Below are 15,477 nucleotides of genomic sequence, written 5' to 3'. Positions count from 1 at the left end.
ACACACACACACACACACACACACACACACATACTGATGAGACAAACACTTAACACAGCCACTGAGCTTTGAGGACGTGCCATCACCGACGTCACATCCCGGGGTACTCTGGGTACCAGCGACATCATAACAATGGCGCCGCTTTTCTCACCATACTCAGCGGAGCATTTCCGAAGAGGAATTTCCTCCTCCCAATGGATGCCAACCAAAGGGGATTGTCCATGCTCATGGAAGCAGCATGTATCATTTTTAAAGTATTTGTTGTGACTTGAACCGGTCCAAACCGGATGCATGTTTGTTAGGAGACACCATCTCATTACTGGATGGCTGTTGGCTCTCTACAGGAGCTCATCCACCCTTTGTCAGGTGTTTTTTGGTCCTGGCAGGGTGTCAGTCACCCTCCCCACTAGCGAAGCCAGTGTCGCCAACAAGTGTCGGTTTACTCGCCAACAAGTCGACCATGTGGCAGGTAGCACTGGGTTATATGTTACCAATGGCAGTCCCAAAAGACTGACCTGACATATATAGTTGCTTTTTGCTTGAGTTGCTTGGCTAGGGCCGTATTTGAAGTTAAAAACTTTGTTGTGTGTGCTGGTCTATCGGTTTAATCGATCCAGCATTTGCTGGTCAATCCTATGCAATTGTGAAGTGCATTTGAACGTCATTAGGCAAAAAAAATCAATTGTTTCTATTTACCCGACCAACCATAATTTCAATGGCCTGCAGGATTGTAGGATTTGTTTGTTTATTTATTTTGTTAATTCACCTCCTTTTTCCACCGGTGGTTCCTCAAAAATGACAGCCACAGTGATGGTGTATTTTCCGTTGTTAATAGAGTTTTGTTGTTGCTTTCGGGGCTGAAAAATAACATTTATTTGTACACATCATTGAGGCTTGTGGACGAGCAAGAGCAGAATACAAAATGGAGAGGGGGAAACACCAACAGCAGAGTAGAAGTGAGAGTGGGATCAAGGGGAGGGGTAGAAGGACGCATGGGGGTGAACACGCTGAATGAAATGCAGTAATAAGTGGAAGGCCGGGATGAAACAGCAAATTAACAAACCGACCAACAAGGAGCAAACGAAAAGACGCGATGGAGAGGTGGGAAAATCCCAATAACCTGTAAAAAGGAGTGCTGGGGAATTGGGGTAGTTTGGGCAAGAAAATTATCACGAGTATGGATGGGGGATGACTTGACATAGTGGTGAACAACTGTCTTGATGTCTTTATGGGAATAACATACTGGGGAAGTGGGTTCCACAGGTGTGAGAAAAAGAGGAACAAATTAATGGAGGAGAGATGTGAACCTGAATTCTGGGAGCTTAACAAGAGGAGGATTACTGGCAGAACGTGTGCACTCTGCACAAACTTGGGAGAGACGAATCCAAGAGAGGGCAGTGAGTGCAAGACCAAAAAAGGAGGTGGTGAAATACAGAGACCACCAACCTGCCTGCAATGTGAAAGTAACAGGTCTAGATAATCGGCTTAGGCAGGGGAGATTCCAATGATTTTGAGGGCCTTGCTTTTCAACAGCATCAAGTAGGGCGAAGTGTGAGGCAGGGGCGACAGCCCCAAGAGGACAGCAGTACTCCATTAAGCTACGAATGAAGGCCGTGTAAGTTGTCAAAAGTTCAGACTAGCCAAGGAAAGAACTTGCACGATGAAGGAAGGCAGTTGGTAGATGATTTTGGTCACCATCTTGGAAAATATGATCTTTTGGTCACCATCCCTGTACTATTTTTTCCACTTCTTCTGTTTTGCATTCCATGTGTAATATTTTGGAATTTCGTTGTAAAGGAGTGTCTTTGCAAAATGGTCTCTTTTGCACAACTGATGTAACTCGCTAGCAAATTTTCTTTTTTACAATCCTTACAGTTACAATGGCGAGAGAGACTTTGGCCAAGAGGCCCTCAATGATTTGGTGTACCGTGCACAAATGGAGCTCTACCCTGAGCCAGTGATGGTGAGTCTCGCATTGCAACTCGTACCCTGACAAAATGTCACCATGACAAATTTGTACTGTTCCAAGCTGCATATTGATTGCTCTATGTGCATACACAACGTTTTGGCAACCTGTGTGAAAAGGTGCACCTCCTATTGTCTTCTTCAGGTTTAATGAACTCGAGGGCGTTTTAACAGTTACATTTTGGCCCGTGGAACACGAGGATTTAATTGTCATTGTCGCATTTTGCCATTTCTGAAACACAAGTTGTATTGATGCTTTGAATAATGAACTTCTGTCTTTAATGGCATCAATTATTCTCATGTTCTTGTGGGCTTGGCTGAGGGAAAGTTTTTGGCCCAAGTCTTTCATGAGCCGGTTGACTCGGCCTGACATTCAACTTGTAGTTAGGGCAGGAATTTGTAATCTGGCCATGGTGCTGGCGATAGCTCGCCTACTCTGTGAAGGACGCCGAGGGATCTTTAACATCCATCGACTAATGGCGGCAGACAGGACACCCGTCTAAAGTCCGTCCGAGGGACGGCGCCCACATTGATGAATCGCCTTGCCTGTGAACCACCGGGATGACAGTTTATAGCTGGGCAGAGATTTGGACACAGGCTAGACAGCTTAGAGGCGAGTGTGCGTACCTCTCGGCCAGGGGTTTACAAACCCAGGTTTGTGCCTCAAACATGAAAACACATTCCTGCCCCTCAAAATCCTGTTTTTTGAGGGGGGGTGGGGGGTGAGGTTCACGTCGAAAGCGTTTTCTTCGACTATTTTTATCGTTGGTACCGGTCCCAAGTAAGTACCGGTACTATTCGGGTCGCAAGGCGAATGCGCTTTCAGATTTTAGCATCTTGGACAAAAAAGTTTGGGAACTGCTGCTCTAGTCTAGCCTGCCAGCCCACTTTGAATAATCAACAATTGCATTTAAAAATGAAACAGACCGCTGGATAAACACCAGAATCTATTTGTCAGTGCAAGCAGAAAGTAGCCAAATGATTGGGATAGGAATAAAGCATAAATTAAGCAAACTCAACTAATCTGAAGCAAAGTGGATTAGTTTGGTTAAACTACATTATAGACAGTATTAAAAGTAACAAGCAACGTGATTACTCTATCAAAGTTCATGTGTGCATATAACTAAGTAGAAAAATGGAAATGGGGGGTGGGTTAAGATGAGGAGGAGAGGCCAATGGATACGTGGGAGTGAGTAATGCCATGAGAAAATGGTGATATTAAACATTGACAAAATAGAGTACCATGAGTGTGCCTCCATTTGGTGGAGCAATGTAAGCAACTGGTGGAACTATTAATCCAAGGCTCATAATTCCCCTGGGATCTCAATTGTTTCTTCTATGAGGGACACCCCAGCCTCTTGAACATTATGGCTCCAAGAAAACGTGTCGATTTCAGTTTACAGGGGACGAGAAAGAGTGACCTAGAAAATTTAAAGAAGGCAAAAACAAAACCACTCACTATCGGGGTCACTCGTGTGCCGCTGAGGATCAGATGCCATGGTGTACGTTGTTGTGCTGGGAATAAGGGTCACGGGGTATCCATTGACCTTCAAGGCCTGTCTCAGGTGTAATGGCTCCCCCCTTTTTAAGGGAGGGATTAACGGCGGTAGAAAAGATCATTGTTTTGGATTGCGAACAATCTGAGATGTTGGTGAACAGCTGTCTTGAAGACCTGGAGAGAAGGATGAGATTGAAGAGAATGTTTAAGTTGGTTTCACAGGTGGGAAAAAACGAGAAACAAATGAGTGGAGGTGAGCAGTAATCTGGATTTTGGGAGTTTCACCAGAGGGGTTGATGATTGATTGTATGTGCCCTGCAAAATCATGGGGGGGGGGGGGGGGGGACAAATAACAGAGGGTGCAAGACCAGAAAGGAGGTGGAAGAAGACAGAGACCACCGACTTGTCTATGATGGGAAAGTGATAGGCCCATGGATTCAGATATATCATGGACATTTCAATAATCTTAAATTCCTTGGTTTTCACGGCGTCAAGCTGAGCAGGGTGTGAGGCAGGGGAGTCAGTCCAGAAGGGAGAGCAGTACTCGATGAAACTACAGATATAGTCCTTGTTGGTGGACAGGAGTTCAGGTGTACCAAGGAAGGACTTTGCATGATGGAGGATACCTAGTTAACGGCTGGCTTTGGAGGCCAACTTTGAAATGTGGTTTGCCCAAGAAAGATCATGGCTGATAGGGAGACTCAGGAGCTTGAATGACTGAACTTCCTCAAGAGGATTGTTAAGAAAGTAGATGTGAGGATTTTGCCGGATGGTCCTTTCGGAGAGAGAAAGTGAGAGATAGTGTGAGTGTGAGATTTCTCAGAATTGAAAGATATAATCCAAGTGTTTGACCATCTTGTGTTTTTTTTTTTCCAAGATCTGAAGAGAGGGAAGAGGCTGCAGTCTACCTGTTTGAAGGATGAGGTATGTCACAGCAGAAGATGGAGTTGTCAGAAAATAGATAAAGGGGATTTTCCAGCGAGTCAGAGAGATCATTGAAGATCAGGAATATGGCAGGGCCCAGACCACTGCCTTGGGACACTCAAGCCTTGACAGGGAGAGGAGATGAAACTATTCCGTTGAGAGCCACACGTTGATCCAGACGTATATGTCCAGAGAGATGGCTCTGATCTCATATCTTCCATTGAAGGTTTCCATCCATTGTTGGGAGATTAGGAACAGCATGTCCAAGAGTGATCTTGACTGGATCCAAATTGATAATCTGAGATAGGGCCATTGGAGAAAAGGAAGGATTAAAATGCACAAATGAGCTTTGTTTTATGTAGACAGAAGTTGAGACTGATGGAAGTGGACAGCTTAGAAGATAGAACTGATGCAGACTGAGGGGAAGCAAGGAATCGTTAAGAGTTGTGTCGTGTGGCAATGGAATCACTGTGACGACAAATGACAAATGTCATCTGCATCTCAAAACCAACACTGGTGGCACAAGAATATGGGGAAGAGATTGTGTGTCCTATTCCTCATTTACCATGTTGGCCACCACGGGTGACACTGGGACACTATTGCTGTATCAAAAGGCTGTCTGTAATATTTCCCTTTGAAGAGGAATGGTGTTTAATTCGGACAGAGCTTGAGAAAATTACAGATGTTAGACCTACAATGCTAATGTAGGTCTAACATCTGTGATATACTCAAGCACTTAAACACTTTCTGGGAGCCAAATTTAACCGTTTAGCACCCTTCAGTTCATTACACCTGAAGTCAATTGGAGGTGCACCTTTTCCTGCAGATTATTGAAATATTGTGCAACATAATTAAAAAGGTTTAAGAGCTATGATGTGTACAATTTCAATACAAAGTCTAGGCTAATGGAAGAGCAGGGAGGTGGCGTGTCTGTGCGAGGAAAGGGAACGTATAGAATATAGATATTGGGACAACAAATACAGATAAAGGGGATTTTCCAGAGAATCAGAGAGATCGTTGGAAATCAAGAATAGGACTGGGCCTAGAACAATGCCTTGGGACACAGGTGGACATGATAAGCAAGGGAATGAATGATGAAATAAAGTTGGAGAGAGCAGGGACATGGTAACCAGTGAGTGGGAGATGTTGAACAGAGGAGGGTTAATGGAGCTACAGATGGAGGATGACTGGAGATTGTGCATTGTCACTTTGAAGCCCTGGAGGGAAGAGCTAATGACGTGTATTGCCTCAGAAATGTGGAATTTGTGATTAGATTTATTTTCTGTTTGTATACAATTCAATAATTATGTTTAATATTTACCGGTACCTCGTGGTAAATTGTCCCATGCTAATATTCTGAAGGTTGGCAGAGCAATGCAGAATTTGGTCACAAGAAACAAGGATGAAGATAAGGAGCAAACACTGATTCCTGTTGACGTGACTCCAACGTATGGACGGGTTTCCCGTGGGGTGGTGACGAGTGCGTCCATCCGACGCCATCGCTGGCGGAAGGAAGGTGAGCTATCCAAAGGGGGTTCAAAAAGGGTCAGTCTTGCTGCATCACCTTTGTGCATTTGTCTTGCTCTACTGGCCCGGTCTGCCCCAAGTCCTTTCACCCCTTCGCTCCTTTCCAGCTCTATCAGAGCAAATGTGTCCATCCGGCAATCCATTATTGGTCAACCTGTGTCCAGGCATATTTATCATATGCATTTCTGTTGCTCATCTTTTTTTCTTTTTTTTAAACCTCTGGTATCACCTCCCTCAATTATTGTTGAATCATGTCTTCCTCCACTGCGTCAAGGTTGCAACTTACCATCTCATATCTTCTCCCATTTCCATTGATCTTTTTAATCCCACTACCATCCTACCATCTACTACTATCCATATCCACGTTTTTGTTTTTTTCATGTCACTTTTATTTATGTTCACTTGTTCCTTTCTACCTATATAGGTCGAAATCCCCTATCTTTTCTCATTCTTGATCTGTCTCGACTTTGCATTAAAAAAAGGTTCAATGTGACTATCACTGGAATTACTTTTTGTCACACCATATGAGTTGAACAATGGAGATTCAGAACGACCTTTAGAAGCCATTTTTCCCTGCAAAGCGGGGGTTGGCTTTTTTTTGGGCACCATGGTCCCCTTTTTGAAGCAATGTTTTATGGCCGGATGCCCTTCCTGTCGCCAACCCTGTTAGTCGCCTCTTGCGACACACAGGGAATTACCAGTGAACTGGTACTCAATTTGCCGACCTCGGAAGAATGACAGGCTGAATCAACCCAACAATGAAGATCCAGGATTAAAGCAATATAAAATTTTATTGGGAACATACCAATTACGTTTAGTGGTCACCTTCGATGTAATCTCCCTGGGAGTCTACACATGCTTGCCAACGTTTCTGCCATGCTTCAAAGCACCCTTGTAAATTGTTGTCTGAAAGGCCATTTAGGTCATTGGTCACAGTCTCTGAATGGGCTCCTTGCATTGGAGTTTGACGTCTGTCAGATAAGACCAACAATTCTCCCACTTTCAATATTTTCTTCTGTTTTGGTAATCGATAGGTGTCCGTCCCGAATGTGCGTCATTATTCACGTCCATACCCCCTTTCGGGAAACCTCTTGGCATACTCAAACACATTCTTGTCATTGCGACTTCCCCGTACACCAGCTTCAACGTTTTGAAACTGTCTGTGCCACTTTCGTTTAATTTCACCAAAAGTTTGATTATGAATATCTGTTCCATAAATTTGCTGTTCATCTTCAGAACATGATTGCAACACTTATAAATTTAACAAAACTCCAGTACAGCTACAAAACACAACCAATCGATACAACTGCTAACACAGTACTGACAGGAAAATCATGATGCGCATCCAATTACAAATCCCAAGCCAGTTCTGCCACCTGGCAAGAAAAAAACATCAGTCCTGGTACTTTATTGTCATACCTCATATTTTCTATAAGGATGAATGAAACTGATCGAATTATCCAGATTATCAATCCATTGAATCAGTTAACCAATTCTCGTTTTTCATTCGCCCAAAATCCGAATTGAAGACCTGAGTGGAAGTCGTACTTCAGTCACATTATTGAGGAAAGTGAGTTAGAACCAGGAACTCCATCTACAGTATGGTAACAATCCATGTTTGTAATTTTGCATCGGGTTATTTTGTGACTAGCACACTTCTTCCACTCGGGTCTTCAATTAGTCACTGTAAGTTACTGCAAGAGTAACTATTTTGAACAGTGGGGATAATACATCTGCTGTATTGGGTGCAAGGAATGCTCTCTCATTACCATGTATCCCATTGTGTGAGGTTGGTGTGAAGTTTCTATTTTTTCTAAAACATCCTCACACGTTGTGCAGGGATTGAAGATAAAGGCGGTGAAGAAGATTTGCGTGTTTTTGAGCCCGATGAGGGTTTCTCCTCTGGCGCTTCCAGCACAAGCCGCTCCATGCCGGCGAGCAAAAACAACTTCTCCATTCAGCGTGATTTTGCCCAGCGAAGTTTTCCCTCAGCCAGCCGGAATGGAACGAATAAAAGCAGCAACTCCTCAGCTCCTCGCTTAGTTTTTGAGTCTGCACACTCCCAGGTGGCTCAGGATGGGGAAACAGAACCTCTGTTGTCTTCAGCGGAGTCGAGCCTGCCTGCCAATGCTAGCACTCCTTTGCTGGTAGATATAACATCAGAGTTAGATGATAAACTGTCCTCCCCCAAACTTTTCCTATCGGAGTGGCCTACCTCTGCAGTAGAATGTAATGATGAGCTAGAGTTGCTGGAGAGAGAAAGTGGCATTGCACATTCAGGCAGGCCATCGAACACAGAGCAGAATGAAGGTAACAGCCATGATACTTATGATGTCCATATAGTCTTGCCAGTCAACTCCAAGGCCAATGTTGATTCAAGTACTGTATAAAGATTGATGGTTATCCAATTTGTCAAGGGGTTACAAATGGCTGAGTCGGTGTAAATGATTGGCCAATTTCATTGGTTTGTAAAAAAACAGTTTGCTGGACAGTTTCAAATGGTGTGAACATTTTATAATGTTAATTGACTGTAGATGTTTTACCTTTCCCTGAGAGTAAAGGAGAGTTCATCGACTCCATTGAGGGTAATTTGTATCAGTTTGTGCATCTATTGACCATTCTCAGGTAGTTACTGCCAGAGATTCAAAGTTGATTGTCTAGATCCTAGAACGTGTTTTTAATGTGAAGTTAGAGAGAGGGATTTGGTGGGGGGAGAGGGGGATGGGAGTTGCTAATGGGTTGTGGCAAAGCGTACACATGAACTATATGGGGCATGACTGCACAGACAGCTTATGTCAGAGCAGCTTTTCTTGGAAGTGGGTTTTTTTTTCTTGCATGCAGGAAAACCTCATCCTCTGCTGAAATCATTCTACTTTTTGTTTTATTTAAAAATGTTTTGGAATTGTCAGATTATGATGTACTTTTTAAATTGATATCTATCCTATCAGGTTGAAATATGCATTCCTTCCAGGGACCATTTGTTAATTGGAATTACTAGCCCTTACCTCGCACAGCGGGATACTGGGTTTTGCAATCACCTGTGTGTGTCTGTCTCGTCAGTTTTCTACCATTTGAGCTTTTGTCATAAACTTTTCAACAAAGCTTTGTTATGAGAATATGGAGAAGACAAATTAACAATTTGGCCAAAAAGGTCATCGTCCAAAATCGTCAATTTTCATCCAATTGCCTCAAATTTTTAAAATTTGCAAATTGGGTTACTGAATTGGTTCACCAATCAAAAGCTAGAAGCTGATTGTAGTCAGGTTCACTATGTCAATAAATTATATTTCGTTCAAAATCATGGTAGATTAGCAAACCTATACATTTTTGGAAAGGTTATAGCATAAGGAAACTAAAAATCAATGTTTACATTTGGAGAGATACCTGTATGACGGCCATTTTGGATTTTCAAAATGGCCACTGTAAAATACATATTTTGTTCTATTTCTGCCTCTAATTACCCTAAAAACTTTAAAAAATATACTAAACCTATATTTTCAGGGACAAGGAATCCAATGAAAGTATCAAATTAGTGCTATGGGGAATGGTAAGACACGAATCAAAGGTTTTGAATTGCAAAATACTGTCTTTATATTTGCGATAAGTTGCATAATCAAATACATGTTATCATTTTGTACAGGCAGTTAATAACATCAAAATGTGTCACAATAATTCATATCACCAAACATACACAGGCAGTCAGCAAAATCATATATACACATGCAGTCGGTATAACTTCACATCTACACAGGCAGTCAATGACAAAATATACACAGGCAGTCAATGGCATCAAACATACACGATTACAGAATATGCCATTTAGAGTTCGTCATCACTGTCCTGTGTGTCGTATCCGACAATATAGTCCGCATCGTTTTCACAGTCCGTTCCACACAAGCAAAGGTCGGTCAAATTGATTGGCAAATCGAATTGGTCGAATGGTCGATCGAATCGAATTCGATGAATCGAATCGAATCGATCGAATTGGTCGAATGGTCGAATGGTCGATCGAAGCGATTGGTCGAATGGTTGAATTGGTCGAATGGAATTGGTCGATTGGTCGAATCGAATTGGTCGGAATTGGCAAATGTAAACATTGATTTTCAGATTTTCCATGTAATAACGTTTCCAAAAATGTATAGGTTTGCTAATCGACCATGATTTTGAACGAAAAAACATAGTGAACCTACCTATTGTTTTCTTAGGTCAAAGGTGAAGATTGCATAAAATTATCATTTTTCATACGATTGATCTGAAATTTTAAGAATTTGCATATTGGGTCACTGAAATGTTTCATCAATCAAAAGATAGAAGCCGAGTTTTGTTTTAGATCAAAAGGTCAAAGGCCAAGATTGCATTAACTCGTCAACTTTCATCCGATATACTTGAAATTTGAACAAAATTTGCATATTGCATTGTTGGAGTGGTTAACCAAAAATCAGAACAATCGATTTTGCCATTTCTACAGTTTCCATGACAAAAGGTTTCTTTATCTGTTTTAGTCAAGTTTGGTTCAAGTACAAGTTTGCACAAAGTGATGCAGACAGGCTTTGCATTTTGGGATGCTTTCTAGTTTTTAATTGTGAAGCCATTTACCTCTTTCCTTTTATTGATACTGTGAATTATACACTTGATCCAATCTCATTTACCTTTCCTCATTTCTGCCATGACTGCCACGGGTTCATGATCTGTTGTTCACTGGGATGAGGTGCATTGTACAATAGAGCGTCCTTGCAGCCAAGTGTTGCTGTCTGAAAGTTGCATTACTTCCAGTTTGCTGTTTTATTTGACATTCCTGAAAATGTACAAAGCAAACTTTTTTGGTCAGAAGTATCTTTGTACATTCACGGCTATGGTAGCTTTATGTGTAAATAGTTGAGATGACGCATCATTGAAAGATCTTTCCTTGTTTGATTGCCATTTCAACAGACTATTGACCAAGGACTATGTTCTGCACCTTGTCTCGAAAAATAAACGATTTATTCCTGGCTGAGTAAATATCTTTGGTTTATCTCTTCTCTTCTCTAGCCTGGTGTTGGCTTAGCGGTTAGGGTGCTGGCTTAGGATCCCAGGATCCTGGGTTCAAATCCCGGTCAATCGCTGAATTAACGCCAGGGGGGTTGACTCAGCCTGTCATCCTTCTGAGGTCGGCAAATTGAGTACCAGTTCACTGGTAATTCCCTGTGTGTCGCAAGAGGCGACTAACAGGGTTGGCGGCAGGAAGGGCATCCGGCCGTAAAACATTGCTTCAAAAAGGGGACCATGGTGCCCGAAAAAGGCCAACTCCTGCTCTGCGGGGAAAAATGGCCTCTAAAGGTGGTTCTTCTATCTCTTCTCTTCTCTCTATATTATAAAAGAAAGTTTTTGTTTGTTTGTCTGCGCAAGCTAATTTCCTGAACGGTGAAAGATAGGAGGAAACCTCCAATACAAAAAATGTTGGGGTGGGCCCCGGGAAGGTTATAGGCTAGGTGGCGAGGCCGGTCGAGGCTGCTTCGGCCGGGCTGGGCCCATTTCACAATTAAAAGCTGAGCTGAATTATGGTAGTCAATCTTCTACGGCAGCGAGTAAAAGCTGAATTATAGTAGTAAATTCATTCAAAAAGAACCCGGGCAACGCCGGGTGCTTTCAGCTAGTTGTCAATCAAACAGTCTGAGTTTTTATTTTTTTTAAAGGTTTTCCTGAATATTCATTTACCATTTAAATTATGCCTCAAATAAACATATGAGGGTGTTTAATTAAGTAAGGCTGACAAGATGGCCTTAGAGGTATGCCCACTTGCTTCTAAGTTGTTTAACCTGGGTTTGAATCCAGACCCAGCTATAAACTGTCATCCCAGCGTTTCACAGGCAGGGCGATTCAGCAATGTGGGCACTGATCCTCGGATGGGCGTTAAACGGGAGTTCTGGAATCTGTTGGTGGACCTTAAAGATCCCAGTGTCCTTGGTGAAGAGTAGGGAGCTGCCAGCACCATGAACAAATTCCTGCCATAACCAGCATTGCATCAGCAACGCAGCTGCACCCTCAGCCAGTGATGCTACCCCACAGCTTTGCGTTGCATACGAACGAAGACCTTCAAAGGCAATGCCTCCTATTTGTTTTCTCCAAAACAGGCAAAGATATTCAAATGAAACACAGCGCATTCCACACATTAGTTTTTCTTGCCACTGGGGGCGAATTTTCAGGGTTCTGCTGCCAATCAGCAAGCTCGTAAAATATTGAAGGACATGGGGGCATTTCAGTATTTGATGTTGGAGGGCATCTTGCCACTATCGGAGAAGATGATGACTGGTGCCAGTGTACAGTTACAAGGTGTTGGTGGCTTTGTTAATGCACCTTTTCAGGTGGTCAACCTAAAGTCCGAGTTGGTGTCAGAACCTGGTATTGTAAGCTTTTTTTCTTCTTCTTTTCTTCTTCTTTTTTATACTTGAGCTAAGACTCGTAATAGTCATGTGCAGTGACTCGCTCCAAATCTAAGAAGCGCTGTGAAGAGAATAGAGTGAAACAAGATTTGTGCTCAGAACCCATGTACACTTTAGATTTCTAGGGTGCTATTATGGGCCATGCCAGTGATGACTGATACTGGTGAAACTAGTGATAGTCGTATTATTGGACCAGAAGACAGATCTGGTAGCCAATCAGAAAAGTCTGGGAAGGCATTAGAACAGTCTGGTCTCATGCAAGAGAGACTTATTGAAGAACAAGTGCAAGATGCTGAGCTTGGTTCTAGCTAATGGAGTCCTCACGGAGGAGGATGTTACCTAAGTCCTAGTTTGTTACTTTAGGAAAGATGGCCTAGAGGGAAGAGTGAGACAGAAGAACAGCCTCTGGAAGGTTGTTTCATTGCTAGAAGTGAGGAATAAAAGAGTTTAGGTGTGCAGTCAGCCTGGATTTTGTAAGTTTAACCAGGGTAGGGTTACTGGAATAATGCATGCATTGTTTTGAAGGACAAAGGGGAGGACAACTGAGCAACTCATCCACAAAATATCCCATATGGTCTGCGTCTCAGGTAGCCTCTCCTAATCAAACTCGTACTGCATGTTTTCTCGTGCCGATCCCTGTTTATAACCAAATGCAGGTGTGAAAGGCGGGTGGTCTGGCGCGTTAAAACTAGGCTTGCTCCGGGTAAGTGGACCTTGTTAGTCCGAAGAGAAGGACAACTCTGATTTCAAACCTGGGTGTGTAGGTCTCTAGTCTTGGTCGGCAGTCCAATAGGGGTAGAGGCACCTCCTGTTACCTCGACATGGCCGAGTTTACTCCTTACTGTTCCACTTGCATTGTGAAGAAACTCGATTCTCATGTTTTGATTCAGAGCAAAGTGTTGGTTGCTCCGTGTTTTGGGGCCTTGGTTTCTGCTCTTCCCCATCGCTGCTTCCCCCACCCAATCTACTGACGCAGATCGACATCCAGTGACCTACCACTCCAAAGGATACAGGCCAAAAACATGTTGAAGGTCATGGCCAACCGATAGTGCAGGATCCCAAAAATCAGTAGTAATGCACTAAGAGGCTGATCTATCAGCAGGTGTTAAATGCCAGGGTAGGTAGGTGTACTGCCCTGGACATGCATGGATGGTGCCCCATGCATCTAACTCTGGTTGCTTTCCCACAGCCATTGGAGTGCTTCTGCTATGGTAGCCGGTAGAGGGTTTGTATGGTCTCCTGTATTTGTCCTCTGTGGTCTTAGGTGGGTTTTTTGAAGCTTTAACGGAGTTTTTCCCCACTTTGTCCCTTTTTCCTTTCTTCATGCACTATGACCATTGTCAAGTCCGTGGCCAATGACCACCAGCCTTGTTTGGATAGCCGAACAGTCCTTAATTGCCGAGGCAAATGGCCCAAATATTGGCGGTACTTTTTGGCACGTGCAGGAAAGAACCAAAGTGCTTATCTGCACGGACGAAAGCCACTGGGTTTATTCCTTGAACCCACCAACACAGAAACGAGCCAAGGAAAATCAACAATACGACAATGAAAAATACCATAATAAGAAATTTAATGAAACAAGCATTCTGAGTATTGCGCTGCAATACATGTCCCCTACCAAAGTTCAAAGTGCCATAACTTTGTCAAAAATGATCGAATATGCAAATTTATGCACGGTTGATGCTGGTTTTCAAACTTGATCTGAGGTATGCTGAGACACATGTGTGTCACGCCTTGCCTCGTTGATAAGCCCGCAAGGTCGCTCCGTGGAGCAGCCTACACGTATTGCACTGTGTGAATTATATAATTACCAACTCAAGGTCTGAGGTACTAGCGATTCAAGAGATTCCTGTTCAGGCTGGAGTTCCCCAAGGCAGTGTTCTGGGCCCCGTGCTTTTTCTGGTCTTCATCAATGATCTCTCTGACTCTCTCGAAAATCCTCTCTATCTCTTTGCTGATGACTCCACTCTCTGCCGCTCCATTCCTCTTCCCTCAGATCGGCAGTCTGCTGCCTCCTCACTCTCTGAAGACCTGGACAAAATCACAGACTGGTCAAACAAGTGGAACATGTCTTTCAATCCTGACAAATCTCACACTCTTACTATGTCTCTCCGAAAAGATCGACTGGACAACCCTCCCATCTACTTTCTCAACAATCCTCTCCAAGAAGTTCTGTCGCTCAAGATTTTGGGTCTCACTATCTGCCATGATCTTTCTTGGGAAAACCACATTTCCAAGCTGGCCTCCAAAGCCAGTCGCCGACTGGGCATCCTCCGTCGTGCGAAGTCCTTCCTCGGCACACCTGAGCTCCTCACCACATACAAGGCTTTCATCCGCAGCTCAATGGAATACTGTTCTCCCCTATGGGCCGGTGCTCCTGCTTCACACCTAGCTCGGCTTCACGCTGTTGAAACCAAAGCTTTCAGAATTATTGGAATCTCCCGCGATGAAGCTATCTCTGAGGGCCTTTCACTCACTCACCGCAGGCAGGTAGGTGGTCTTTCTGTCTTCTACCGACTCCTCTCCGGCCTTGCACCCCCAGCTCTCTCTGTGCTCTGTCCCCCAAATATTCCTACAGGTCGCACAAGATCTGCCAGCAACCCTCTGATGGTTAAACTGCCGAAATCTCGGCTCTCTGCTCACCTTCACTCTTTCATTCCTCTTTTCTCCCGCCTCTGGAACAAACTCCCTCACTCCCTTCAATCCCACTCCTCCCTCCAGGTCTTTAAAGCAGCTGTTCACCACCATCTCTTATCTTCCCCCATCCAAAACCTTGATCTTTTCTACCCCCGCTAATTCACCCCAGATCCACCTTGTTTGAAATTCCAACTTCTTTCCTGGAAGTCCTGGCAGTGTCCATATGTTTTATACCTCTCCCACCGCCCCCTTCCCATGCCCCCCCCCCCCAAAGCCCTCGCCCTCTCTCAGATCTCTCGATGTCTCCATGTCTCTCGGTCCCTGCTCTCAAATGTTGTGTTTGTGTCCTTCCCCCTCTCTCCCCATCTTGTCTACCGCTCCCGATGTTATATGTTTTATGTGTCGGTTTGTCTTTCTGTGTGATTAATGTTCGCTCTCTCACGAGCCTCGATCTTGTATACAAAACAAAACAAAACAAACAAACAAAAAAAAAAAAAAAAAAAAAAT

At 43.6% G+C, this 15,477-nt stretch overlaps 1 protein-coding gene across 7 annotated transcripts in view; it reads left to right on the top strand.

The window, feature by feature from the left end:
- Nucleotides 1–10,912, top strand: part of LOC137433997 (hyccin) — a 76,282-nt gene extending 65,370 nt beyond the window's left edge. For 4 of the 7 annotated variants that reach the window (XM_078785855.1, XM_078785856.1, XM_078785854.1 and 1 more), the window contains exons 9-11: nucleotides 1,876–1,963; nucleotides 5,750–5,903; nucleotides 7,754–10,912. In XM_078785855.1, coding sequence (XP_078641981.1) covers nucleotides 1,876–1,963; nucleotides 5,750–5,903; nucleotides 7,754–8,304 — 793 coding nt within the window. In that variant the 3' untranslated portion in view covers nucleotides 8,305–10,912. The remainder of the gene's footprint in view (nucleotides 1–1,875; nucleotides 1,964–5,749; nucleotides 5,904–7,753) is intronic. The other 3 variants (XR_013624769.1, XR_013624767.1, XR_013624768.1) reach the window with 2 other exon arrangements.
- Nucleotides 10,913–15,477: the final 4,565 nt, after the last annotated feature.

This window comes from Myxine glutinosa, chromosome 10 (assembly GCF_964187855.1).
Source record: "Myxine glutinosa chromosome 10, kmMyxGlut1.1, whole genome shotgun sequence".
NCBI lineage: Eukaryota > Metazoa > Chordata > Myxini > Myxiniformes > Myxinidae > Myxine > Myxine glutinosa.
This window is presented reverse-complemented; position numbering and strand designations above follow the sequence as displayed.